Source organism: Melospiza georgiana, chromosome 22 (assembly GCF_028018845.1).
Source record: "Melospiza georgiana isolate bMelGeo1 chromosome 22, bMelGeo1.pri, whole genome shotgun sequence".
NCBI classification, from domain to species: domain Eukaryota; kingdom Metazoa; phylum Chordata; class Aves; order Passeriformes; family Passerellidae; genus Melospiza; species Melospiza georgiana.
The window spans coordinates 10,369,307-10,394,413 of record NC_080451.1 but is presented as its reverse complement, the minus strand read 5'-3'; the positions used below and the strand labels follow the sequence as shown (position 1 = coordinate 10,394,413).

The 25,107-nt window shown below is 50.2% G+C and overlaps 2 protein-coding genes across 6 annotated transcripts in view; one reads left to right on the top strand and one right to left on the bottom strand.

Moving 5' to 3' along the window:
• The first annotated feature begins 93 nt into the window (after positions 1-93).
• PIK3CD (phosphatidylinositol-4,5-bisphosphate 3-kinase catalytic subunit delta) lies at positions 94-23,679 on the top strand. Of its 2 annotated transcripts, none has more exons than XM_058039554.1 (24): positions 94-168; positions 5,559-5,632; positions 5,996-6,159; positions 6,873-7,101; positions 7,942-8,165; positions 8,923-9,048; positions 9,702-9,851; positions 10,132-10,221; positions 10,963-11,184; positions 13,953-14,049; positions 14,354-14,484; positions 15,080-15,139; positions 15,284-15,451; positions 15,929-16,050; positions 16,212-16,355; positions 16,566-16,665; positions 17,249-17,427; positions 17,630-17,739; positions 17,998-18,076; positions 18,290-18,457; positions 18,797-18,920; positions 19,161-19,306; positions 19,546-19,678; positions 20,190-23,679. In XM_058039554.1, exons 3-24 carry the CDS (start codon positions 6,019-6,021, stop codon positions 20,325-20,327), a joined length of 3,081 nt encoding a protein of 1,026 aa, XP_057895537.1. In that variant the 5' UTR covers positions 94-168; positions 5,559-5,632; positions 5,996-6,018; the 3' UTR covers positions 20,328-23,679. The 2 variants fall into 2 exon arrangements, with proteins under 2 accessions (XP_057895537.1, XP_057895536.1); XM_058039553.1 differs by having other exon boundaries at positions 8,923-9,102.
• CLSTN1 (calsyntenin 1) overlaps positions 22,392-25,107 on the bottom strand; it is a 29,504-nt gene continuing 26,788 nt past the window's right edge. For all 4 annotated transcript variants that reach the window (XM_058039558.1, XM_058039556.1, XM_058039555.1 and 1 more), the window contains one exon: positions 22,392-24,720. In XM_058039558.1, coding sequence (XP_057895541.1) covers positions 24,526-24,720 — 195 coding nt within the window. In that variant the 3' untranslated portion in view covers positions 22,392-24,525. The remainder of the gene's footprint in view (positions 24,721-25,107) is intronic.

Genomic DNA, 25,107 nt, shown 5'->3' with positions numbered 1-25,107 from the left:
GGCACCGGGACGGCACAGAACGGCCCCGGAACAGCACCGGGGCGGGGCGGGACTCGGCGGGCGCGGCCCCTCCGCCGCCCCTCGGCAGGCGGGGCCGGGGCGGCGCCGGAGCGGGGCCGGGAGCGCGGGAGCCCCGCAGCCCCCGGGACCCCCCGGCCGCCAGCGCAGGTGAGCGCCGGGACGGGGCCGGGCCGGGGCTGGGGAGCGGGGGCCGGGCGGGCCGGGGGTTCCAGGGTGCGCGGCCGGCGCTGCGGGGCCGCCTGCGGCAAATGCCGGCTCCGCTCGGGCGCCGTCAGCGAGCAGCGCTGCTGCTGCGCTCGGGAAAAGCGCTCCAGCCTCACGGAGAGCGGGCTCGGCACAGCCGCTGAGCGGCCCGAGCTGCCCAGGGGCCGCCGGATGGATGGATGGATGGATGGATGGATGGATGGATGGATGGATGGATGGATGGATGGATGGATGGATGGATGGATGGATGGATGGATGGATGGATGGATGGATGGATGGATGGATGGATGGCTGCTTTGGCCAGTAACCACTCATCACCCCCCGCCGGCCCATTCCACAGGGTGCTGCTGGTGTCTGCCTGGCCTTTATGTGGCTTTGGCACATGGCGCGTTGTCGCCACGATTGTCCCTGCCGGGTAGCACCTGGTCATCAGGACCTGCCCTGGTGCAGGGCTTGTGCTGCCTGGCTCAGCTGTTCATGTGTGTATCTGCTGTGGGTTAGCTTTGGATCATGTTTTTGGCAGGGCATGAGAGTCTTTTAAGAGCTCCAGAAGAGAGTCTGGAGCATGGCACGCTGTATGTGCCTGAGGTGGGAACCTGGAAGGTGAATGTCATGATGGAAGTCATTAGAAACCCGTGACTTGTGATTTGTTTCCATCAACAAGATGGACTCTGGTTTCTGGTGTTGTGGAGCCGTTGGGAACAGTTGAAAAAGCCTAATTTCAGCAACTTCTTCAGCTGGAAGCTTTCGTTTATCACAACTTCCTCCAACTCCCAGGCTCTGCCTGTGTTAGCAGTAATAGCAAGGGTGCAAGGATCTCGTATCCCTTTGCCAGCATTTAAGAGTTACAACACCCCTCGTGAGTTACAGGCTGTACTTGAGCATGTGAGAAGGCTGAAACACGGAGGAGTTTGTTGTTTGATGTTGTGCAGCAAACAGTTGTCAGGTTTGGGAACAGAGCTGTGCACAGTGCTGGTTTTCAAGCTTCTGCTTTAACCACTGAATATACATTTTCCCCCTAGCTAGTTCCTCAGGCAATACTGTGAACTTGCCCAAAAGCTGATTGGAAGTTGCCACCAAGGTTCTCAAGTCTCCCATCAGATGCTTTTCTAGCTGTGTGATGTCTCTCTGTGGTGATAGTGTTTTACTCCCAGAATGAGGAATGGCTTTACATTTATTTTTCTCTTAAGTTTCTTTGCCTGAACTCCTCCTTCCCTCCCTCTGGCTATTGCTCCTGGTGGGATCTGAGGTTCTGCTGAGCCTGAATGATGGCATATTGCTCTGGTGCTCTTCTGCAGCTGGGAGCCCCAAAACTGCAGCCTGTTTTTATCACCACATGTGCATTCTGCTTTCCTATCTTTTCTCTTGCTGACAACCCCTTTCATCATCAGCCCTGCACACAAACAAGGTTATCCCCGGTTCAGATCACATTAGTGTAGTTCTGCTTCCATTACTTTTCCCTGTGAGTCTGTTTTGTGGGAGTGTGTGTGTGTGAGGTGGGCATTGAACAATTTAAAAGCTCAAAGGAGTCTTTATTTCATTAAGAGAAGGGCCCAAGCCAGGGGAGTCTTCCCCAGTGCTTGTTTAAAGCTTGATCCTTGAAGTTTCCACATAACCAGAACAAATCCATGGATGGTAGGAAAATCCATGGTTCTCCAGTGACACCTGGATGCACAGAAGATGCTGATTCTTGTTAATTAACTGCTGGTTTTTATCAGCACCTCTGGTAGGGAAGGGGATGCTCTGCAGTGTCTCAGAGGCCTGAAGAGTTAGGTGGGGGCATTTTCATCCCTTGCCAGGGACAGTTCATGGTACAGCTACATCCATCTAATGGTTGGTGTAAGTAAAAGTCAGATTAATCAGGGGCTCAAAAATATCTAAGAAAAGGCATTGTCAAAGCAGCATAACTGTGTCTGGTATGTAGAGTTGGATGAACAATGAACTGCTGTTGAAAGAATGAGTGAATCAGTGCAGGCAATTGTGTGGCAGGATAGGAAAATCTATGCACAAAATGGAAGCTGATAATATGAAAAAAAAACCCTATATTTGATTTTTATATTTGGTGGAGGTAGAAGTCGTAGGATGATAAACCAAGTAAAGGGAATTAAATATTCTAAACTAGGGTTTGAGGAAGATAAAAAGCCAGACTCTTGATTTTAGGGGTTGTTCGGTGCTTGAATGGTTTTCCACACTTTTCTAAGGAGTCCCCAGTGTTTTCCTACCTGGTTCATGACCTGAGTTTGACACTTGTGGGTGTGTGGAAGGAGGAACCAGAGACAGAGCTGTGGTGTAGGCTGGGTCTGTACTGAGGTTTTAGCCCTGTCCCAGAGGCTGAAGGAGAGCAGAGATGGCCCCGTGGCACAGCTGAGACGTGGATCCTGTGTTACAGGAGGCTGCTGGAAGCTGTGACGGAAACATGTGGGGCACAGGAGCAGATCTGGCCTGTGACACCAAAGGGAAGCAGCTCCAGCCCGGGCCTGTGTGTGCTGGGGGGACTGGCACTGCTGGATGTGAGTGCCCAGCTAACCCTGCCAGGGTTTGGCTTGCTCTCCCAGCTCCCATGTGCAGGCACAGTTTGACACACTCACCTGCTGCAGGATTCTTCCCCATCTGTCTTGCAGGAGAATTTGGGAGTTACTTTTACTGTCAGTCAGTGCTGAAATGACCTGTCTGCAGTGTGGGCTTGTTCCACCCTGTGACCCCAACCAAAAACTCAAGACCCAGCTGAAAACACTGTCAGAGCTCACTGAAGTGCTGTGAGAGCTCAGAGCTGGCTCAGCTCTGCCCAGGGTACTGACTGTGTGCTGAAGCCGTGTCAGACACCTGGGTACCCCAAAATTCCATGGTCTCCTCCCCCAGCCAAAGCCATGCCTGCAATGCAAGTGGCTTCCTGCACTCTCCTACGCAGCACATCACCTGTGAGCTCTGCACTGCTCATTTCCTATAAGCTAAGAGGTATTTTGGTAGTCCTGGGGTTTTGTAATTTTGCAATTTGTTTGTGGGTGTTGGAGCTTCCGTGTCTGTCTGATGCTGCAGCCTTGCAGGGGAACGCTGCTCCATGTCTGATCTTTTTGCTTTCTTTTTTGCCTTTTTTTTTTTTTGCCTTTTCTTGTCCAAAGCAGTTGCATGTTGTAAACACCAGAGCTGTGGTTCATAAACTTGACAAGAGGAAATTGAAATTTGTGTTAGTAGGTTTTATGTTGGCTAGTGGCTTGTTAAATAGTGGCTGGGTGGTTTCAGATGTGTCTCTTGGACTCTGCACAAATTTACCTTTCCTCAGATTCCTCAGCTGTGTTCTCTCCTGTAGCTGATGCTGTGCCTCTATTCCCTACATGGCATTCAGTAAAATTGAGAGTTTATTTCTCTCCTAGTGCATGGACTTATCCCATGTGGGAATCACCTCCCCTCTTTGCTGAGGATACACATTTATTACCTGCACACTAAATAAATACTACAGGGGGAGAGCAGCCTGTAGCTTTCCTGCAGAGTGAAGAATAATGAACTGAGGCAGAGGGCACAGGGGAAGTTGTGGAGTTGCCTTCATCTAAAAAGTGAAATTTTGTCTCATGGTTATTTTCCTCCACCGCTTTTACTGCCCAGTGATGAAGAGGTCTGGGCTTTAAAAATTGACAATTATATTGGAGAATTCTTTTTTTTTTTTGGAAGACTGCTGCAGTGAAAGACAGGGAGTATATCTCAAATTACTCCAGTAGTGTAAACCCTGCCAAAAAGGAGTGATGCTGCACTTGGCTGTTCACAAATGGCAGAACAACCCCGAGAAAAGGGAATTGTAATTACTTGTACACACGAGGTCAAGATAGTGCAGACAAGGTTGGAGAGCTCTGTTCAGTTTCCCAAGGCAAAGGGGAAGAGGGAAGTCAGGCAGTGCAGAAACACCCATCTAGGCAGAGCTGGGCTCATGAAAGAACTGTCTCATCAGATCTGAGCTCCAGCAAGGAGAACATTCTGAATTTAGCGATGGGAAGGGGAGAGACTTGGTAAACGATGTATTAGAAACTATGGGAGTCCAGAGTTATTCTTCCTTTGGTATATTCACACCAGGAAAAAATCCTGCATCCTCTGAATCAGGGAGTTTGGCAAGACAAGGTGCTGATCTTGAACTGACACTGTAGTGCTCGTGGCTCAGGCAGGCACTTCATATTCTCTGGGATGTGGTGCCAGATAGAAACCCTCAGCAGGAGGAAGCAGCTCAGCCTTGGCTGTGTCTCTGTCTCTGCTGGTCAGCCGAGTTGTGCTAGTTTGCTGATTCAGGCTGAGGTAGCAGATACACCAGAAACCTGCTGTTTTTAGTGTTGATGGGCAGAGAACAAGGCCAGCTTGTTCTGCTTTATTCAAACTCATAAGCCTTGCCTCCTCCCCCCTCGCTGCCCTCCCTGCAGGCCCGGGGTGGTTTGTGGTGATGCAGGCTCTGTGCTGAGGAAGCAGGACAGATAAAACACAGCTCGTGTTTCTGGGAATCCTGACCTCACTGCTGACAGGGAAGTGGTGTGCTCCCAGGAGCTGGCAGATAAGCTGCTGGGCTCCTTCTCCTTGCGCTTGCTGGAGCCCAGGGCTGGCTCCTGAGGAGCTGCCAGCAGGACTCTGTGGTTTGGGAATCAGCTGCACTTTGCTCAGCTCCTTTCCAAGTCCCTACAGCCACGGCTGCAAAGCTGTGCTTTAAGCTGTGAATGGGGAAATGCTGTGCTGGTTTCATGGGCTGAGGAGAAGGGACACAGACTTGCTCAGGGCTGAGCACCTTCCAGGCTGTACCACTGGGATGTTCCTCTGCTGACCTGGCAGGAAAACGGTGAGAGGGAATTGGGGTGAGCTGGTTTCTCTGCTGGGGTGCTTGCAGAGAATTGGTTGGAGCCACTTCCCTGCCCAGTGCCAGCAGTTCCAGAGTCTCCAGCACGTGGGGACACCACTGTGCCACTTGTCACATGTGCAGGAAACCAGAGGTTTTATTGCTGGAGCATTTTGCTTGTGGGCAAATGGATGGAGACTTTGTTCCAGGCCTTTGAGAAAGGAAATGTCTGACAGGCTGCTGGTGAATGCCTTTTGTGTCATCCTGTGTTTGGAAACAGCAGCTTGTACCTGATAGCATTCAGATTCTTGTTCTCTTTGCATTCCTTGGATGTGCTGGAAATAAATTGTAGCATCTTGCCAAGGGACAGGCTGCAGATGGAATTAACAAACTTATTCTGACTACCTCACCCTTCAAATTCATTTTTGTGTACTTGTAGAGAGGAGATATACAGCAGAGTATTATTTGTTTGTGTGTATAAATTGCATGCATACTTGGAACCAGCAACAACTCTTTCTCCCTCTTGCAGACTGGAACTGAGCTCTGGAAAAACAAAGTGGAGCTTGGAGCATGTGGCCTGAGGATTGCCTTACACAGCCAGGGGTAGGAAATTGCTGTTTCTCTTGGCTGCTTGGTCATAGATGAGCTATTGGGACAATGCCTTTGTTCTCCAGAGAAGATAATTCTCTTATTTCTGTGTCAAATGCAGGTGTAGATGTTAATCCTGGCCTAGAAGGGATTAAGAGAGGGTTGCATTGAAATAGAAGCAAATGCTATAGTTACATGTGGCTCGAAGGCACTGAAGTGGAATTTTTACTAATTTACTAACTTTTCATGAGCTTTAAGGCTGTGCTGACCTTCCTTTCTTTGGGTTCTTTTGCACATTAATTTTCTACAGAGCCCAGCCCAGAACTGAGCAGATAACATGTAGTCAACAGCACCAGATTGTTTTCCCTTTTGTTGCAGGTGGTAGCTGAGCAGTGAGCAGGATGCCCCCAGGCATTTACTGCCTTACGGAATTCTGGTCCAAGGGGGAAAACCAAAGCATCCAGGTGGACTTTTTGCTGCCCACAGGAATATACCTAAACATCTCAGTGCCCTGCAATGCCAGCCTGGGCACCATCAAGCAGGTAACAGCCTCCTACCAGCTTTGGGTGACAGTCTGTGTTACAGCCAGGGTCATCCACTGCAGAGCTCTGCCTCCAGCAGCAGGCACTTAGTCAAAAAAGGGACGTGGAGTCATGTGAGAGTGCTATCCACAGGGAGAGAAGCATCCTTGGGAACTGGATAGTGTTGACAAGACTTGAGAAGCTCTTGGCTCCTGTCCTTGGCATCCTGACAGATTTCATGTTACTGGGGGCAAGTTACTTAACCCAGTTTTGTTTCCAGTGTGAGTAATTGCTGTGTTGCACAGGACCAGAGTCAGCAGGTGCTTACTGTGAGATGTTCAGGTGGGGGTTATTTAAATGCTCAGACTGAGGGGTTGACATTGCCCGAAACAAAAGGCAGGCATGAGGAAAAGAAGTCAGTTAAAGGCACCTACAAATAAACCTGCCCAGCAGTTCAGCACCAGCTGGAGCCACCAGACCTGGCTGAGGAGCAGCCTGGGAGAGCCAGGGGGCTGTGGGGAGCTTGGGCTGTGCTCTGCCTTAGCTGTGTGCTGGGGGACAAGTGGTGGGTGACAGTGGCAGGGTGAGGGCTGGACAGGCCCCGAGGGCAGCTGGGTGGCAGTATGGAGGGTGGCAGTGTGTGCTGAGGGACAGGAGCAGGATGACAACAGCATGGTGACAGCATGGTGACAGCATGGTGACAGCAGTGCAGTGACAGCAGCATGTCCCCGCAGGTGCTCTGGAAGCACGCGCAGTATGAGCCGCTGTTCCACATGCTCAGCGACCCCGAGGCCTACGTGTTCACCTGCATCAACCAGACGGCCGAGCAGCAGGAGCTGGAGGACGAGCAGCGCCGCCTGTGCGACATCCAGCCCTTCCTGCCCGTGCTGCGCCTCGTGGCGCGCGAGGGAGACCGGGCCAAGAAGCTCATCAACTCCCAGATCAGCCTGCTCATCGGGAAAGGTCAGCCCGCCCTCATGGGCACAACGTGGCTCTGGGGGCACACGGCCCTCATGGGCACAACATGGCTCTGGGGGCACACGGCCCTCATGGGCACAACATGGCTGCTGGCTCTGGGGGCACACAGCCCTCATGGGCACAACATGGCAGCTGGCTCTGGGGGCACATGGCCCTCATGGGCACAACATGGCTGCTGGCTCTGGGGGCACACAGCCTTCATGGGCACAACATGGCTCTGGGGGCACACAGCCCTCGTGGGCCCTACATGGCTCTGGGGGCACACAGCCCTCATGGGCACAACATGGCTCTGGGGGCACATGGCCCTCATGGGCACAACATGGCTCCGGGGGCACACAGCCTTCATGGGCCCAGCATGGCTGCTGGCTCTGGGGGGCACACAGCCCTCACCCTCATGGGCCCAGCATGGCTCTGGGGGCACACAGCCTTCATGGGCCCTACATGGCTCCGGGGGCACACAGCCTTCATGGGCCCAGCACAGCTGCTGGCTCTGGGGGCACAGATATTTCTGTTGGACACAGTGATATTTCTCACTTTCCGTCCTGGACAGCTTGGCTGCAGGGTGGGACACTGGGACAGCAGCAGGATCCTGCAGGGCATGCAGGGCACACTGCCTGTGCAGGGCCAGGGAAGGGGGTTGCAGAGTGCTGGGCCCTGGGGACAGTGCCGCTGCACATCGTCCATCAGGGGCTGCTGGCAGCTCGGCTGACTCTGCTTTTGGCCACGTGTTAAACACGTGTTCAGGGAGAGATACTGAGGAAAAGGCTCATTTCTCCCTCTGGCTGCAGATGCTTATTTTGCCCTCCTCTCCTGCTCTGCACCCAGGTTTGCACGAGTTTGACTCGGTGCAGGACCCGGAGGTGAGCGAGTTCCGCACCAAGATGTGCCAGTTCTGTGAGGAGAAGGCGGCCCAGCGGCAGCAGCTGGGCTGGGCAGCGTGGATGGAGTACAACTTCCCCCTGCAGCTGGAGCCCGCCGCCAAGGGCCTCTCCTCTCTGCAAATCCCCAACAAGAACATTTTTGTCAACATCAGGTTCCAGTCTGGCGGGGTAAAGCACAAAACTTTCCTGTCACGGTGCTTGGTGGTTTGTGCTTTTGCTTTGGAAACCTCTGTGTGTGTGTGCAGACAGAATAATGTGTGCCTGGAGAGTGATTGCATGTGTTCAGTGTTCATTCTCCAGATTGCTTTGCCTGTGGAGAAGATTGGGAGGGAGCTGCTCTCCCTCCTGAACGTGCACTGGGTGTATTGGTTAGCTGAGGTTGCTGCATGTACATGGGCTGGAAACCTTTGTGGGTTTGGGTGGGAATCCAGCACAGAATGGATTGGAAGCTCAGGAGCCTGCTCAGCAGACACTGCTTGCAGGCACTGCTCTGTGCTGCCCCTGGGCCTCTGAGCTGTTCCTGCTCCTGCCTGGGCTCATGTTCTGCCTCTTGGCCTGGGCACGAAGCAAGGTCACCCTGGCAGGAGAACAGCCTTCAGAGCAGTGTGTTTGAGCATGGGGACCCTTCCAGTCCCTGCCCTGCTGCTGCAATGACTGTGGGAAGGTTTTTAATGACTGGCAGCCACATCAACTGGTGATTCTGCTGAAAATTGAAGTTCCTGTTTTCCAGCCTTGTGCTTACACTGCTGAACCTCGCTCCTGCCCAGTTTGGCAGGAGGAATATCTCTGCTTACCATAGGCTGATGTGTGTGATTGTACCTTCCCTGCTGCTCCTCATTGCCAGCAGCAGGAATGCTGCTCCCAGTCTGTGCCACGCCATCCCTGTGCTGGTGTCTGACACTTTGCTGTGCTGTTGGGATTGCAGGAGAGCTTCATGTTCCAGATCTCCCCCTGTGAGTTCCCCATCGCCCTCATGACCTGTGCCATTAAGAAACAGGCCACTGTGCTCCGCCCCGAGACCGTGCAGCAGCCAGAGGACTACACCCTGCAGGTGAATGGGAAATGTGAATATCTCTATGGGAACTACCCCCTGTACCAGTTCCAGGTGAGCCTCGTGTCTTGCTTTGTCAGTGGCTGTTCCCACATGGCCTTCTCTTGCTGGGGACATGGGCTGGGACATGTTGAGAAGGAGAGAGTGCTGTTTGCAGGGGTGCAGCACATCAGTGACAGCACCTGGATGCTATTTAGGGTGAAAGGTACTTCCAGCAACCTAACCAATCCTTATTTTGGGGGGCCAATAGTCTAAGCCTGTCCCTGGGTGCCAAGTGCTGTGTAAATACATTTACAGGCTGTGGTTCTGGAAATATCTGCATGCTTGTATGGTGGGATGAGGGTTCTCCCATTGAAAGTTGGGCAAGTAATCCTGAATCATGTGCTCCTCTGGCAGGGCAGACTGCTGCTGGGAGTGCTGAATCCTCCTCAGTGTTTTCCCTTAATGCAGCCATTTGAGTCCATTGATGAAATGCCAGCTATAAAAGGCACTTCATATTCTCAGCTCTGGCAGCATGAGGCCAGTGAGCTGCAGGTTTCTAAAGCAAGAGGAGATAATGGAGAGCTGGGATTGGATTGTTGCTGTGTCCTTCCCGAGTCCCTGCAGGGCTCCTGCCCGGGCTGGTGGCTCTGGCTGACCCTGTCCCCTCTCAGTACATCCGCAGCTGCCTGCAGCGGGGCCTGACCCCCCACCTGACCATGGTGCACTCCTCTGCCATCATTGCCATGAGGGACGAGCAGACCAACTGCATCACCAGCCCCCCAAAGGCGGCCTCCAAGCCCCCTCCGCTCCCCAAGAAAAAGGTAGAGGGGACAGGGACCCCTGGGCTCCTCTGCTGGGGACACGCTGGGCTGGGAACAGCAGTGGGTGCTCCCTGCCCTTCTCAGGGCAGGTTCCCAGCTGGGAAATAGGGTGGCAATTTCCAGCCAGCCTTCCAGCCCCCTCCACAGCTTCTCTGGCTGTTCCAGGCTTCTTGCTCTTTTCTGTGGGACCCAAAAGCATGGAATGGGAGATGAGTTCTGGTGGGGGCCTTGAGAGGCCTTTGTTGCATCTATTTCTGATCAGAACCCTTTCTGTTTGCAGCCATACTATGGCTCTCTCTGGTCCTTGGAGCAGCCTTTCTACATCGAGCTGGTGCAAGGCAGCAAGGTCAATGCAGATGAGAGAATGAAGGTGGGGACTGCCTCACTCTGGGGTTTGTACCTGTGCTTTCCCAGTCACAGCCCTCTGGTCTGTGTGGGGAGGACAGGGGTGGCTGGCAGTGTGACCTCACCTGCTCCTGTGGGGCTCCATTCAGCCCTTGGGCAGTCGCTGAGCTGCAGCACAACAGGGATGGGGAGGGAAGCGGGCAGACAGCAGCTCAGCATTGGAAAGAGCTGCTGCCCTGAGGTAATGACATTGTACAGGGCAGGGGACACCCAGCTCTGAGAGGAGTGATGGGAGAGGTGGTGGCTGGCAAAGGGAAGGCAGGAGGCAGCAGAGGCCTGGGATGTGTGGGGTGTTTGCCATGAGGGGGGAAATGAGGAGAAGGGGAACAGCTGCCCTTTGGGAAAGGAAGGAAACTGGGCAAGAACATGCCGCATTAATCAATATGCAAGTCTGCACGAAGTGACAAGATACCAATGCCCTCACTGAAGCTGAGTAAAGAGAGAGACTTCAGAACTGAGTGTCTGAGTGACCTGGGACTGAGACAGGAGAAGGACACCCTGTTCAGTGACCTGGGAATGAGACAGGAGAGGGACACTCTGTCCAGGGAGAGCTTCTCTAAGGAGAGAGTTCAGAGCTGAGTGTCTGAGTGAGCTGGGAATGAGACAGGAGTGGGACGCCGTGTTCAGGCAGAGCTGCCCTGTCCCCTTCCCCTGCAGCACACGGACAGTCCCGCGTGCTCACGGTGCTGTCCTTGCTGTCCCTCAGCTGGTGGTGCAGGCAGGGCTGTTCCACGGCACCGAGATGCTGTGCAAGACCGTGTCGAGCTCGGAGGTGAGCGTGTGCTCGGAGCCCGTGTGGCGGCAGCGCCTGGAGTTCGACATCAGCGTGCGCGACCTGCCGCGCATGGCCCGGCTCTGCCTCGCGCTCTACGCCGTCGTCGAGAAGGCCAGGAAGGCTCGCTCCACCAAGAAGAAGTCCAAGAAAGCTGTAAGTGAGGCCAGCCTGGGGCTGCAGATCACATCTTGTGCTCCTGAACCTTTTTGCTTTCAGAAAGGTTCGTGTTATTAAAGCAGCGTACAGAGCAATGGCCAGTAACCGCTCCAGCAGGAGCAGGAAGCTGAGAAGTGGCTGCCTGTAAGAAAGGCTGTTTATGTGCAATTTCTTCTCTAGAAAGACCATTGAGAAACATAGCCAGCATCTGACTGGACCTAAAGAGGAATCGCTTATCTTGGTGTCCCTGTTTCGCTCTTCCGCAACTTCCTTGTTCTGTAGTTGAGGTTAAACCATCATCTCTGTTGCATTTTCTTTCTAACAAGGTCTTTCCTGCATATCCCCAGTGGAGCAAATTGCCAGCTAGGGAGGGGGAATGAACTGAGGAATGTAAACATTGGTTATGGCAAGGTAACATTAAAGTGCGGGTTCTTCAAGGTCACTGTTCAGGTGTTGCAAACTGACCAGTGTTAAATCACCTTGGAAGCTCTTGATCTGAGCATCTTAATCAGAGGTAGTGGTATTTCTCACTTTCCAAAACTTCTACGCCATTAATAATTTAGTAACTAGAACAGATTCAACTGCAGCCTGTGATTTAATTGCTGATTTCCCAGAGTTGTAACATAAGCCTCAAGCTCTGTTCTTTATGAGCAGCAAAGGCATTTGTGCCTCTGCAAATTATTGTTTCTGTGACCACAAAGACTGTTCCCGTGCCTTAAGGGGATGGTTACTCATGCCATCTGTGCTAGAGTGCAGAGCAATGAGGCACTGGTGAGTGTGATGGGAAGATTTCAGTTCTGCTCACTCCTCCTCACTGCTGGGAGGTTCACTGAGCCTTGTTGTGCTGACATCAGTGGGGTTCTCAGGGTTGCTGTGCAGTCATGTCTGGGAGCAGCAGCCAGCTCACAAATCCTGCTTGTGGAGACCAATTTCTGAGTTGAAGACTTCAGACTGGAAACATTTTGAGGCCAGGACCAGGATTAACAGTTTTATTGTTTGGTTTCTTTTCTATTTAAGAATAGCAGAACCCCAGCTCTTGTTGGAGGCTTTTGTTGGACAGAAGATCTGATTCATCCACAGGCTGGATGGTTGTGGTCACACTGGAATAATTTTCAGTTTTGAAGCAGTCAGAAGGAAATCTTGCTGTTCTGATTGACAAAACAGAGCCAGTCTGTTTAGCTGAGTTGTTAAGGGGATCTTATTAATGTGTGTTCTGGTGCTGGGGAAAGGTGGGTGCATTCTGATGAGCTTTTAGTATAAAATCACAACATTCACCACAGCTGAGCAGTGAAAAAAGGAATTTTTCCCCACGGTGAGCTATAGCTCTGAGTGAGGTGCCCAGAAATAATCTCAAATGATTGTTAAGGGCAGGTTAGCTGATTTTTTTTGCTTGTTTGCTTTGACTGTTATTTTTTCCTTACTCAGAGGTTAATTCCATACATGTTGTTTATATGCAGACTGTCCAGAGCAGATAGGTGGGACTAAATCATTTACTACCACAAAAGCAGGCATGTTTGCAGGCTGGCTGGATGAGTCAGAGGGTTAATGTCACCCAGAGGGCTGGCTTTCAGTGTTTCTCTAAATCATGCAGGAGATGGCTCTCTTTAGAGTGCTGGATCCTTGTTTTGCTGGACCTTATCCACCAGAAATCCTGCCTTGTGTTTTGGCAGGCTCTGAGCTGTGGTTAGATGTCATTTACTCTGTTAGAAAAGGTTATTGCTGCTGCTGGTGTTTTATTTGGCTTTTCCCTGTTGTCTGGAAGCTGATGTCTCAAATGTGATTTCACTGAAGATATTTGGAGTAATCAAATCAGCTCCAAGGTTTGTGAGAGGCCGCTTGAAGTGACTCATTTTGTCACGTTAGAGGGAAATGGGGGCTCTGTAACCTCCTCCAGTGCTGGGGTGTCCTGTGGGGTAAGGCTGCACTGCCTGGAATGTTCCCCATGGAACCAGATGTGTCCCTGTGGCTCCATCCAGCGTGGCTCTGTTTGTGGGTGCCTCAGTGCAGGATTTCTGCCATGTAACCCCTTTTCCAGCTGTTTTCTGTGCTGTGCTCTGAGCTCTTGAGTGCTGCTGCATGAGGTCAAGTGTTCCATTGGGGAACCTGGCTGCAGGAAAGCTGAGCTCACTCGTGGAATGTGTGTCTGCTCTGGGGCTGGGAGCTGGGTGAGGGCAGGGGATGGGTTCTTTGTCTTGGCCATGTCCCAGGCACTTTGCTTGCTGGAGTCTCCCTCCTCTAAAATGAGGCTGGGTTGGATTTGTGGGGTTTATTTTGGGGGTGTGGTGAGGGATTGGCAGCATAAAGTTTGATTTCTATAGATAGTGTTTATTATTGTACAAAGAAGCCAAGGCTTTTTTTCCTATTATGAGCTATTTCTAGCATCCTTTGCCTTGTTTCCCAAAATCGTGCCTGCTCTGTGTTCCCTGTTTCAAAATTAAAGTTCTTCTCCCTCCCCTCAAATGGTAAAATGTATGAAATGTGTAATAGTTTCCTCAAATATTGACTGTAGAGTAGCAAGGCCTTTTTGGAAAATTAGATTCTTCAGCTTTGCCAAATCTCGGGTGGCGAAGTTTCAGACACATTTGTGGGGAGCGTTTGGTGCCGTTTGGCACCACACAAAAGACCCCCGGTTTTGGCAGGTGCCCAATGCCATCTTGCACTGTTAATTTAGGGCAGTTCAGCAGGGGAGCAGGCAGGTGTCCCTGTGCAGGGGGGTCTCAGTGCCCTCGGGGCAGGGCAGCCCCCCACCAGTGCTGTCTCCGCAGGACTGCCCCATCGCCTGGGCCAACGTGATGCTCTTCGACTACAGGGACCAGCTGAAGACGGGGGAGTGCTGCCTGCACATGTGGTCCTCCTTCCCAGGTACGGCACGACAGGGAGCTGCTCTGTGGCACCCGCAGTGTCCCCAGCAAGTGGAGTGGCCTCTGCCCTGAGCTGGAGCCCTGCCAAGGCAAGGCTTTGTTGAGCTTGGCTTTGCAGGCGTGGCCTGAGTGGTGGCTGCTCACCTGAGGGTGCCACGTGCCCCTCACTGGGGAAGGCTCAGGAGGGTGAGGTGCTCGTGGCCAGGCAGTGCCAGGGCAGTGCCCAGGGACAGCCTCTGCTCTGCTTTCTGCACCAAAGCTTTGCAAGGTTTGGGCTCATGGGTTTTGTGTACTTTGTTTTTCAGATGAGAAAGGGGAACTTCTGAACCCCATGGGCACAGTGCAGTGCAACCCCAACACTGAGAGTGCAGCAGCCTTGGTCATCTGCTTCCCCAGCGTGGCAGCACATCCTGTGTACTACCCATCCTTTGAGCAGGTGGGGCACAGGGACACTTGTAGGAATTCCCTCACTGTCCCTTCCAGTGGGGAACCTCTGGGGCAGCCATCCACAGGGACTGGGTGCAAGCAAACTTGATTAATAGATATTGTTAACTGAAAATTTCACTTTATCCTCTCACCTAATGGACCTTTGAGTGAATACTTTTCTGAGCTATGAATTACTGAGGTAAAGCTGCTCTAATAGATGAGCATTTGTTTAAAAAATGAGTTTAACTGAGCTGCCTTCAGACTGCATTAGGCTCTGTAGGAAGGAAGAGGAATAAAGGGGAAATGAGTGAAAGTAGGCAGCTCCCTCCCTTTCAGCAGAGTGATAACATGCCATGTGTGAGGTGGAGATTTTCCATCTGTCACTGCAACTGGCCAGACAAGTGGAGGAAGAGATGTGCCTGGTTTCAGGGGAGGAAGGAGCTCTGTGCTCCCCAAGAGGCAGGGTCTGGCTCAGAGCCTGTGCCAGGCACAAAGGGGAGCCAGACAGGGGGCAAGGGACTGCCCTCCAATGCAGCATGAGGTGATGGTGCCCACAGTTACAGGGGAACTGAAAGCCTTTCTCACCCTCTTTATCTGTGTCCCAGCTGCTGGAGTTGGGGAGGAATGGAGAACAGCCCCGAGCTGCCCCAGAAGATTCTGAGGAGGTGAGTCTGCTGGCATCAGTGTTCAGCTGCTGCCAGCCTGGTTTCACGGGCTGCTTTTACCCCTTGCCCCATCCCAGCACTTTCACCCAGCCCTGCAGGGCCCCTGTGGGCTGGCTGAGCCCAGGGTGTGCTCCTGCCGTGCAGAAGCTGCAGCTGAAGGAGATCCTGGAGCGGAGGAGCCACACGGAGCTGTACGAGCACGAGAAGGACCTGGTGTGGAAGATGCGCTACGACATCCGCGACCAGTACCCGCAGGCGCTGGCCAAGCTGCTCGTCATCACCAAGTGGAACAGGCACGAGGATGTTGCCCAGGTGAGGCTGCTGGGGCTGGCAGCCAGGGCTCCTGTTTTGGTCCATCTTTCAGTGTTTGCATTCCTGCGCTGTGTTGGGGAGCCTGGCTGAGCAGGGGTTTCACAGTTTTCTCAGGGAAGTTCCCAGCTGAGGTCTGGCTCTTCTGGGCTCTGTGTGGTTCTAGGAGCTGTCCCAGATTCATTACTGACCAACAAGGCCTTGTTTATCCCTTCAAGAAACTGGAGACAAAAAAAATCTGTATAATTCTTGGGAAAAAAAGATATCTGGATTGAATATTCTTGAATAATAGTAAGAGATCAGCACAAGCCACCTCAGTGGATCAGTTTTTGACCTGGTATCTGCAAACGTGCTGTGAGGCATCTATAAATAGTGATGCTCTGTAAGGAGCTGCTCTTTCACCAATAGAATTTCAGATTTATATCCATTGTCATAAAAGCCTTGTTCCTTTTTTAACTATTTTCTTTTTGGTCATTACAGATGATTTCTCTGCTTCAGACCTGGCCAGAGCTGCCTGTCCTGAATGCCTTGGAGCTGCTGGATTTCAGCTTTCCTGACCGTTATGTTGGTTCCTTTGCCATCAACTCCCTGAAGAAGCTGACGTAAGTGCTGGCCCCAGGGGAGAGGCAGAGCCCTTTCTATTTCTGCTCAGGGCTGCTGAGGGGCTGTGAACAGCAGTGACAGCCTTGCCTTTGCAGCTCTTACAAGAACATTCATGGCAGTGAATACAAGGTCGTGTTTCATGTTTCCTTTCTGTCCACAGGGATGATGATGTGTTCCAATACCTGCTGCAGCTTGTCCAGGTGCTCAAGTACGAATCCTACCTAGACTGTGAATTGACCAAGTTCCTGCTGGAAAGGGCATTGTCCAACCGCAAGATCGGCCACTTCCTCTTCTGGCATCTGAGGTGAAGAGCAAATCTTACAGGCTTTTTCTCAAAACTCAAGGGAAGCCAGCATTTACTGAGTCCTTCATTGCTCTGTGAAGTGGGAACTGCTACTTTTTACCTCGGGTGCCTCAATAAGAATCATTCCAGGAGGACACAGTATTGTTTTTTATTAATTTCTTTTTGTCTTTTGTGGCTCTGCTCTAACTGCTCTGCCTGCTCCCTGCCCAGGTCAGAGATGCACGTGCCTGCTGTTTCCCTGAGGTTTGGGCTGATCCTGGAAGCCTACTGCCGGGGCAGCACCCACCACATGAAGGTGCTGATGAAGCAGGTACTGATTGCTTTGGGCCCTCCCTCTGCCTTGGGGCTGGTTCTCAGCTCTTGGCTTGCCCAAATTAATGTTACCAGTAGTACAGAAAAGCCTTGTGAGGGCTGCTGGCTTTGGGGTCCCCTGTGGCTCTGGGGGTCTCACCCACACAGCTGCAGTGTGTGTCTAGAATGCTCTGAAATGTGCAGACCACTGCTACTACAGATCAACTGTTCAGTGGGAGCTGATCACAACCAGAACTCCCCAAAAGCAACCAAGGGCAGGCTGGGCTCTCAGTCTCATCCTCTGCACTCTTCCAGCCAGGGCACCTCACTTCTTCCTTTGGAGTGTGGTAATGTGCTTTATTCCTGCTGCAGCCATTATCCTGCAATGCATTTGTGCCCAGCAGAGTATCCACAATTAATTATGGATCTTCCTCGAGCAGATACTACTAAATTTGTTTTGCTGCAGTGTGTGAAATTGCTACAAATTGAAGAGGAAGTAAGAGATGGAACCAAGGTTTACATTTCACAGGAGATTTTAATGTTTTAAACTTTCTCCAGGAATTTCCTATTTGTTAACCCTGTTTCATCCCTCCCATTTTCAGGGAGAAGCACTGAACAAGATGAAAGCTCTGAATGACTTTGTGAAAGTGAGTTCTCAGAAGGCCACCAAGCCTCAAACCAAGGAGATGATGCACATGTGCATGAAGCAGGAAACCTACAGGGAAGCCCTTTCCCACCTCCAGTCCCCCCTGAACCCCAACATCATCCTCGCTGAAGTTTGGTAAGGGACAGATCTGCACCTCTGAATTTGTGTGAATTTTGTGCTTTGTTTCACACTGGAGCCAGGCCTTGGGTTATCCCAAGGTTCTTTGCTCATGGGAGTCCCAGGTCCAGCAGTGGGTGGAGTTGCTGTAGGACTGGCAGCTTGGATGGTTGATATTTTAATAGATGGAAACTGAGGGTAATATTTTTATTTCCTCTAGTGTGGATCAGTGCACCTTCATGGACTCCAAAATGAAACCTTTGTGGATTGTATTTAATAGTGAAGAGACAGGTGGAGGTGGAGTGGGTATAATTTTTAAAAATGGAGATGGTAAGTGTTTATTATGCTTGTGAAAATATGTCTTTTAGTGTCAAGTATTTACGGGGTGAGTGGGCCTAAATCTGGACCATTAAGATGTTGTGTAAATTAGGAACTTTAATAGTTTTGGGTGAGTTTTTTGGTAGTAATCTGAAAATTAATATTAATTCCCCTCTATATCTCACCTGCTTCCCCCTTTAATTAAGATTTTAGTGCAGTAAGGATACCTTTGAACAGTAAAATGATATTTTCCTGTGCAATGCTGCCCAGATCTGCGCCAGGACATGCTGACTCTGCAGATGATCCAGCTGATGGACATCCTGTGGAAGCAGGAGGGCCTGGACCTGAGGTGAGCAGTGTGCCCACAGCTGTCCTGCACTGACAGGGTGCAGGGGCTGCTTTCTCTGCAGCTCTGTCTGGTGTTCTGGGCAGCTTCTGTGGGCTGGGGAAAGAACTGCAGAGCAGAAAGGGAGGAGACAGGGCAGGCAAGGGAAAGGTTAAAAGTCACCACCGTGCATTTGTGGGCAGGATTTCAGTGGAAGGGTTTCTTTCATCTCTGCAGGATGACCCCTTATGGCTGCCTCTCCACAGGAGACAAGACGGGGCTCATTGAGGTGGTCATGCACTCGGACACCATCGCCAACATCCAGCTCAACAAGAGCAACATGGTGGCCACGGCTGCCTTCAACAAGGACGCTCTGCTGAACTGGCTCAAGTCCAAGAACCCGGGGTGAGGGCTCACCTTCCCTCCCTGCTCCTTTCCTTCAGCTCTGCACAGCTCCAGGCTGTCCCACAGGGGCTGTGGCTGCTCCCCTGCCTGGCACACCTGGAGGCCTCATGTGGATCTCATTTCCATTGAGATTGTGGACACCCCCTTATTCAGACCCCTTCAGTTACAGACAGTTCTTGCAGCTCATTTTTGTGCAGCAGGGGTGGGAGTCCTACTCCAGAGAGCACTGTGGGAATCCAAACGAGCTCCCCTCCCTTCTGCAGCTGAAAACAGCTCTCCCCGTGGGGCTGTACTGGAGTCCAAAGCCAAATTATCTTTCACTCTTTCTTCCCTCTCCAGAGATGCCTTGGACCAAGCCATCGAGGAGTTCACCCTGTCCTGTGCTGGCTACTGCGTGGCCACCTACGTGCTGGGCATTGGGGACCGGCACAGCGACAACATCATGGTCAGGGAGACGGGGCAGGTAATGGGGAGGCACCTGGGCACGGGGGTGGTGGGCACGGGGGTGGTGGGCACCTGGGCATGGGCTCTGCCCAAAGCAGGGCACCTGGGCATGGGATGGTGCTCTGCCCAAAGCAGGGCCACTCTTCTCTCTCCCAAAACTCTATGGCCAGGATCTGCTCAATGCAGTAACTGAAAGGAGCTCAGCTCTGATCAGCTAAAAGAGGTAATATTATGAAAATATTATTTTTTTTATTTGCAGCTGTTCCATATTGATTTTGGTCACTTTTTGGGGAATTTCAAGACTAAATTTGGTATTAATAGAGAACGAGTCCCTTTCATCTTAACCTACGACTTTGTGCATGTCATCCAGCAAGGAAAAACTAACAACAATGAGAAGTTTGAAAGGTAAGTGCTGGGAGTTAAACTTGACTTCAGCTTTTGAAGCTCTAAATTTTTAGTATTTATTTCCACCATTAGTAATATAAGTATTTAGTATTTATTTCCACCAACGTGCAGCTTATAGCTGCCTGTACAGATGAAAGCAAATAAATTATTAACTGGAGAGAGCAGGGTTCAGACTGCTTAAGTGCTTTACAGAATGGTGGAGCTGGCAGTCCTCACTCCTTTGGCTGGTCTTTGCTCAGGTTCAGGGGTTACTGTGAAAGGGCCTACATGATCCTGCGGCGCCACGGGCTCCTCTTCCTGCACCTCTTTGCACTCATGAAGGCTGCTGGGCTGCCAGAGCTCAGCTGCTCCAAAGACATCCAGTATCTAAAGGTAAGAGGCAGAGCCCACACAAGGGGGTAAAACTGAGCACCTGATTTTGGCTGGGGGAGGAGGAGGAGGTCAGTGGGCAAGGCCAGATTCTTAAAAGCAGATGAGCTCCAGAACAGTGAGTGGATGGACAATGCCCTGTGCAGGTCCTGGTGCTCAGAAACCTCTTCAGGTTCTGCACCTGGAGGCAGCAGGAGCCTGCTTGCAGGGAAGAAGGCAAAGCCCTTGGCTCTCCTTTCCTAGTTTGCCTCCTGAGTCATAACTACCCATCCCTGGCAGGTGCAGAACACTTTTTCCAAGAGCAATACACAATGTGCTCTTTCCTGCACCAACAGAAGCAGAGGGTGCAAATGTTTATCAGAGAAAAAGCCTCCTGCAACTGCAGGAACAATTAAAAATAATTGATGGACACTCCATTGCTCCTTTCAATTGAGTAACTTCTTATGAATAAATGTCTTGCTGGGGGAGCAGTGACTTGTTCAGTTGTGCACTGATTTGTGCCTCCTGCCTACAGGACTCCCTGGCCCTTGGGAAAAGCGATGAGGAGGCACTGAAGCACTTCAGAGTGAAGTTTAACGAGGCCCTGAGGGAGAGCTGGAAAACCAAAGTGAACTGGCTGGCACACAACGTCTCCAAGGACAACAGGCAGTAGAGCAGGAGCTGCCCCTGCCCAGGAGAACAGAGCAGCCCAGCACTGGCAGCCAGGTGCCTAAGGACTGAACAGGGGTGCAGAGTGCAAGATCCCCCACCTCGTTCCCAGAGACCAGACATTGCTGCATGACTGAAAAACTGTTGGCCTGTCCTCAGCCACCCCACCCTGGCTGCTGAACATCCTTGGGGGACAAGGAGAGACGTGAGGCAATAAAACTACTGCATACAGTGAAGGTAGGTGCAGGTACTGTACCCTTGAGAACTCCTTCAGCTTCAAATGCACATTTGAATGAAGTCAAGACAGTTGTAACATCCCTCCAGTGTGCTAATGTCTGTGTTTCTATTTTCTTGAAAATTTAGCTGAGCAGAGATCCCCCTATGCCTGTAGCCTATCTAGGTCACCACTATTACAGCTTAGAGGCATTAACTTCAGCATGTGGTCACTCCTGCCCTGTGTCAGTGGCCTCTGAGGTGGGTCAGCTCAAAGCACACCAAAGCGGACTTGGATAAATGGTTTTATTCTGCCTTGAGACAGGATAAAAACATCCAGGCTGTCATATTGCTTTCTGTCTGCTCCAGAGGCCAAAGTGTTCTGAAACTGAGCTGGAACTCAGCTACTGCTGTCTAGAACTGATGGCACAAAAGCAGCTTTAAGGTGGCCATTGGATCAGGTACTTTTGCTTCATAAAGTTAGGCTTTAGTTGAGCCTCAAGTAATTCCATTTCTGCATTTATTTTGGTTTCAAATGTGAAAACGCTAAGATTGCATTTTCAAATTGAAGTACTTACTGCTTTTCATAACAGATGTTAAGCTGTGAGATCTATTCATACAAACCCTGTTGCCTCTCAAGCACCTGTTGGTAGAAGCAGCAGTTCTGGCATAGAAGACACCTCATTTTAATTTAATCTAACCCTGGGAGAGCCCCTTTTCCTACACCTTCAGATGATACTGTGACTGAAGCACTCAGGCTCTAACAGCTACTTTGGTACTAGAGGGAAATACTGCAGGATTTAGAGCTCTGTGCAGGCTGATCAGTGAGAAACAGCCCTGTGCCTCTGCTCCATTTTAGAGAGTAAATATTGCTATTTCCTTGCTTATTGAACTAATTTACAGAGCAAAAAGTATGCAGAGAAAGTCTTGGGCCCTGTGCAAGGTGAGATGCACTGAAAGCACAGCCCCAGTCAGGTTCTTGTGGAAGGGAAGACACTACAATTCCAGAGCTGCAAAAGCAATTCTCTTGCAGTGCCAGAGCCTGGTGTTCAGGGTGCTGCAGCACTGGCCCCTGCTCTCCTCATCCCTCTCACAGCACAAAGGCCAGGCCCTCACAGATTGCAGAGCAGTGGCTCCTGTCCTGTCCCTCACTTTGAGAAGTGCAATAACACAAAGGTGTATCAGTATCAGCTGCAAGAACTGAGCACAGTTTTACAGAGCTTAGTCTGGAAAACTTGACTTACCTACGAGCAGTAAAAATTCAGTGAGTCATCGTGTGGACCTTCTTTTTTGTACACCCTGGGAGGGCATCTTGGATAAATCTCTGAGAGCTCTGTTGGGTCAGCAAAGAGCCTTTGACTCCAAACTCACAAAGCAGCAGCTCACCTGATGGTTTTCAGCAAGCTGACCTGTACTAAAGACTGAAACTTAGAGAGTATTCAAACATGTTCCATTTCATTACAAGTGGCTTCTCATTTTTACAAATATGCTCAGAATGATAGACTTATTTCTATTTATTTAGAGATGTTTCTGTCATTATTTTTTTTTAAACTCTGTACAAACTGATTGTGCTTATTCTGTTGCCTTTGAAAAAGAAGTATTTTTTTAAGCCAAACCGTGGTTCTGCAAGAAGAGAATGTTTACATGTTTAGCTCTTCAGTTGCGGTAGGTACATGTTTTGTAAATAAGAAATAAAAGATATTGACGAATTGTACACAAATGCTGCCAAGTCCTTGTGTGTTTGAGAGCAATGACCACAAAACTCTCCTACTCCCCCAGCAGAGGCAAATTAATGCAGTTTATATAACTGGATTCTATTTTGTTTCACTCAGGAAAATAAAAAATGCAAGCAACCTTTAGAACCAGAAATTTATTGTAGCTTATAGACTTTCCAAACTGACCTGTTACCAATATACACATCTGAAAAGTTATACCCACAGTGGCTACAAACTGCATCAGGACATTACAACCCCTCAGTATTACCATTAAGTCATGATCAGTTTTGGTCTAAAATACAGCAGCTACAGCAACAGTATATGGAAGGATAAGTCTTCTACACATTAACACAGGACAACTGTCAGACATAAGTTAAAAGTTTCCCAGTTTACTTAAAACTAGCAGTTAATTACCACATAAGTAGTCAAAACCATTTTCCCATTTTAGAAATCTAAAATTTTACATTAAAAAAAAACCAAAACAACCCCCAAAAACAGTAAGCTCTGGTGTGGGTTCTTTCCCTGCTGCCAGGTCCATCTCTATTGTAAAGGCACTCCTCAGTCAGGCTCCCCCAGAGCAAACCCCATCAATGCTGGGGCTGCTCTGGGGATCCAGCTGTACAAACACGTGCTCAACCCTGATCTTTCACCCCTCTGTGCCCCTCTCTGGCCCTGCCCTGGCCTGGCTGGGGCACGCTGGGCTCTGCAGCCACAGCCAGGAGCAGCGGCTGGCGCTTGGCTTACCGTGCTCAGGAGGGAGTGCAGTCCCATGCTCCTGCTGCAGGCAGAGCAAGTTACTCTGTAATCCACCTCCACACAGATCAAGCAGAAATTCATTACTCACGACTCTGCATCAGACCAAATAAAGTTAAACAACCCTGCCTGACAGAAAAAACAGCCCCCCATGTTTGTACCTTCCAGCTACTGCCCTCTGCAATCCCAAACTGGAACTGGGATCAGAAACAACCCAAATCACATGAATTAACATGATTCCCAAGGTTTTCTGGTTGGATAATTTATGCTACAGTTTTTCACCAGCAGGAAAACACAATTACTAAGTGTAAACAAAGGCTTAAAACACCGACAATCTGTACAAGGGGCAGCAGGGGAGGAGCAGGAGTGTTCAGTGGTATCAGCTACACCCCAAACCCTCCCACTTCCAAATTAGAAACAAATGAACAAAAACCCCCCAAATCCCTATCCATGTAGACTGGTAGCCCAGGTGCTCAGACTCCCCTAGACCCAAGCCTGTCTGCAGTGTGCACAGCCCACACTGGGCTCCAGGCACTCCCCAGAACTACCAGGAACTGTGGCCACAGCCACAGCACACAGATCTGCCCACCATGCATGTAGTGTTATTTCCCCGATAACTTAAAAGCCTTTATGGCAAGCCTCAATTGGAGAAAAAAATAAAATTAAAACCAAACTGTAGTGCACAGGGGAGCTGAACCTCTGCAGAGGCTCCTAAAGCCTTTACAACTTCTCACAAGCTTTTCTGTTCCCTCTGCAAAACAAAAAGGAGATGAAAGAAGAGGAAGGAGTTCAAGGAGAGCGGGGCATGAGCACACATCGCAGTCAAGGCCAAGACAGAGTTACTGAACATCTACACTAAGAACTGTGCCCGTGCTCCTGCTGCAGTAGGATGAGACTTGGAATAGTTCATGCTGCATGATTTTTCACTTTAGCATGTTTTAAACCCCAATCCCTGTTTTCACTACCACAAATGACATAATTACATAATTCCAATATATTTACAAAATATTAAAAAGTCTTGTTAATCTTCTACATATTAACCTCATTCTGCCACTTTACACATGCACTAATTCGGGGGAAAAAAAATTAAAAGAAATCAACAGGCTGAAATGAGCAGCTTTACCCTTTGTCAACAAGCAATCCTTGCATCTTTTAGAAAAAGGAACAAAGCCAAGTTTGTTTCACTGAGCAAAAAAAGACAGTTCAGAAATTCATGTGCAATGGCTACAGAGCTGTAGAGTCACTTAGCTGAGATGACATGAAGAAAAAAGTGCAAGGTGGTTCCTCACAGAGCGTAAAAAAAATCCAGTCACTGAGGCATGGCTGAAGGAAGAGGTGCTAACTACAACCCTACACATCAGGAACTAGCTGACAGAACACAAACACGGCTGTGTGGGGGTTCAATCTACTGGCCAGAATGAATTTTTTTGTTTCAAACACCATGAATCCTTGGTACCAATGGAGTGTGTTACAGTGGAGTCTTCTAGAGCGGGAACATAAAGACAAAGGGAGCAGCTAGAATCAATAAGTGAGGGTAGAGTCATCCCATTCCAGCTGCTGCTGTCTGTTAACATTCTGTTGGTCCTCCTCCTGCTCTCCCTCTTCCTCCTCACTGCTTTCAGACTCTGCACTAGTGATGTCATCTTCTTCTCCATCTTCACTTTCTTCTTCCTCCTCTTCCTCCTCCTCTTCACTGCTGTGTTGATCCTCGTACGTCTGTTCAGACAAAAATTAGCTGTCGTTACCATACTGGCTAAAATTATTTTTGCTCTTTATTCAAGGCTTTATATTGAGGAAGAGCTATCGAAGATTCCTTGCTGGATTTAGCAGTTCAGCAGGAATTAGGCAGAAAGCAAAAAAGACAAAGGAAGCAGCACATTGTAAAAGAGTTCTGTGACAATCCTGGCACATCCTGGCACTCTACACAAATTGGCTCTGAAGGGTGATCCACTACTGCAAATTCTACTGGAAAAGGATCTTACAATAGTACACGGAGCATGAAGGTCACACATCTTTCTTGCCCCCAATTTTCTAAAAATTCAGATGTCAGCCACAGGAGAAGGAAACATCATAAACACAGATGTTCTGACAATAAACTCCTGC

What these genes read in the sequence shown, in the direction of transcription:
- PIK3CD (XM_058039553.1), top strand. Translation starts at nt 6,019, where the DNA reads ATGCCCCCAGGCATTTACTGCCTTACGGAATTCTGGTCCAAGGGGGAA. An exon ending in CATGTGGTCCTCCTTCCCAG is followed by an intron (nt 14,050 to 14,353) that starts GTACGGCACGAC and finishes TTTGTTTTTCAG; the next exon opens with ATGAGAAAGGGGAACTTCTG. An exon ending in ATCATCCTCGCTGAAGTTTG is followed by an intron (nt 17,428 to 17,629) that starts GTAAGGGACAGA and finishes TATTTCCTCTAG; the next exon opens with TGTGGATCAGTGCACCTTCA.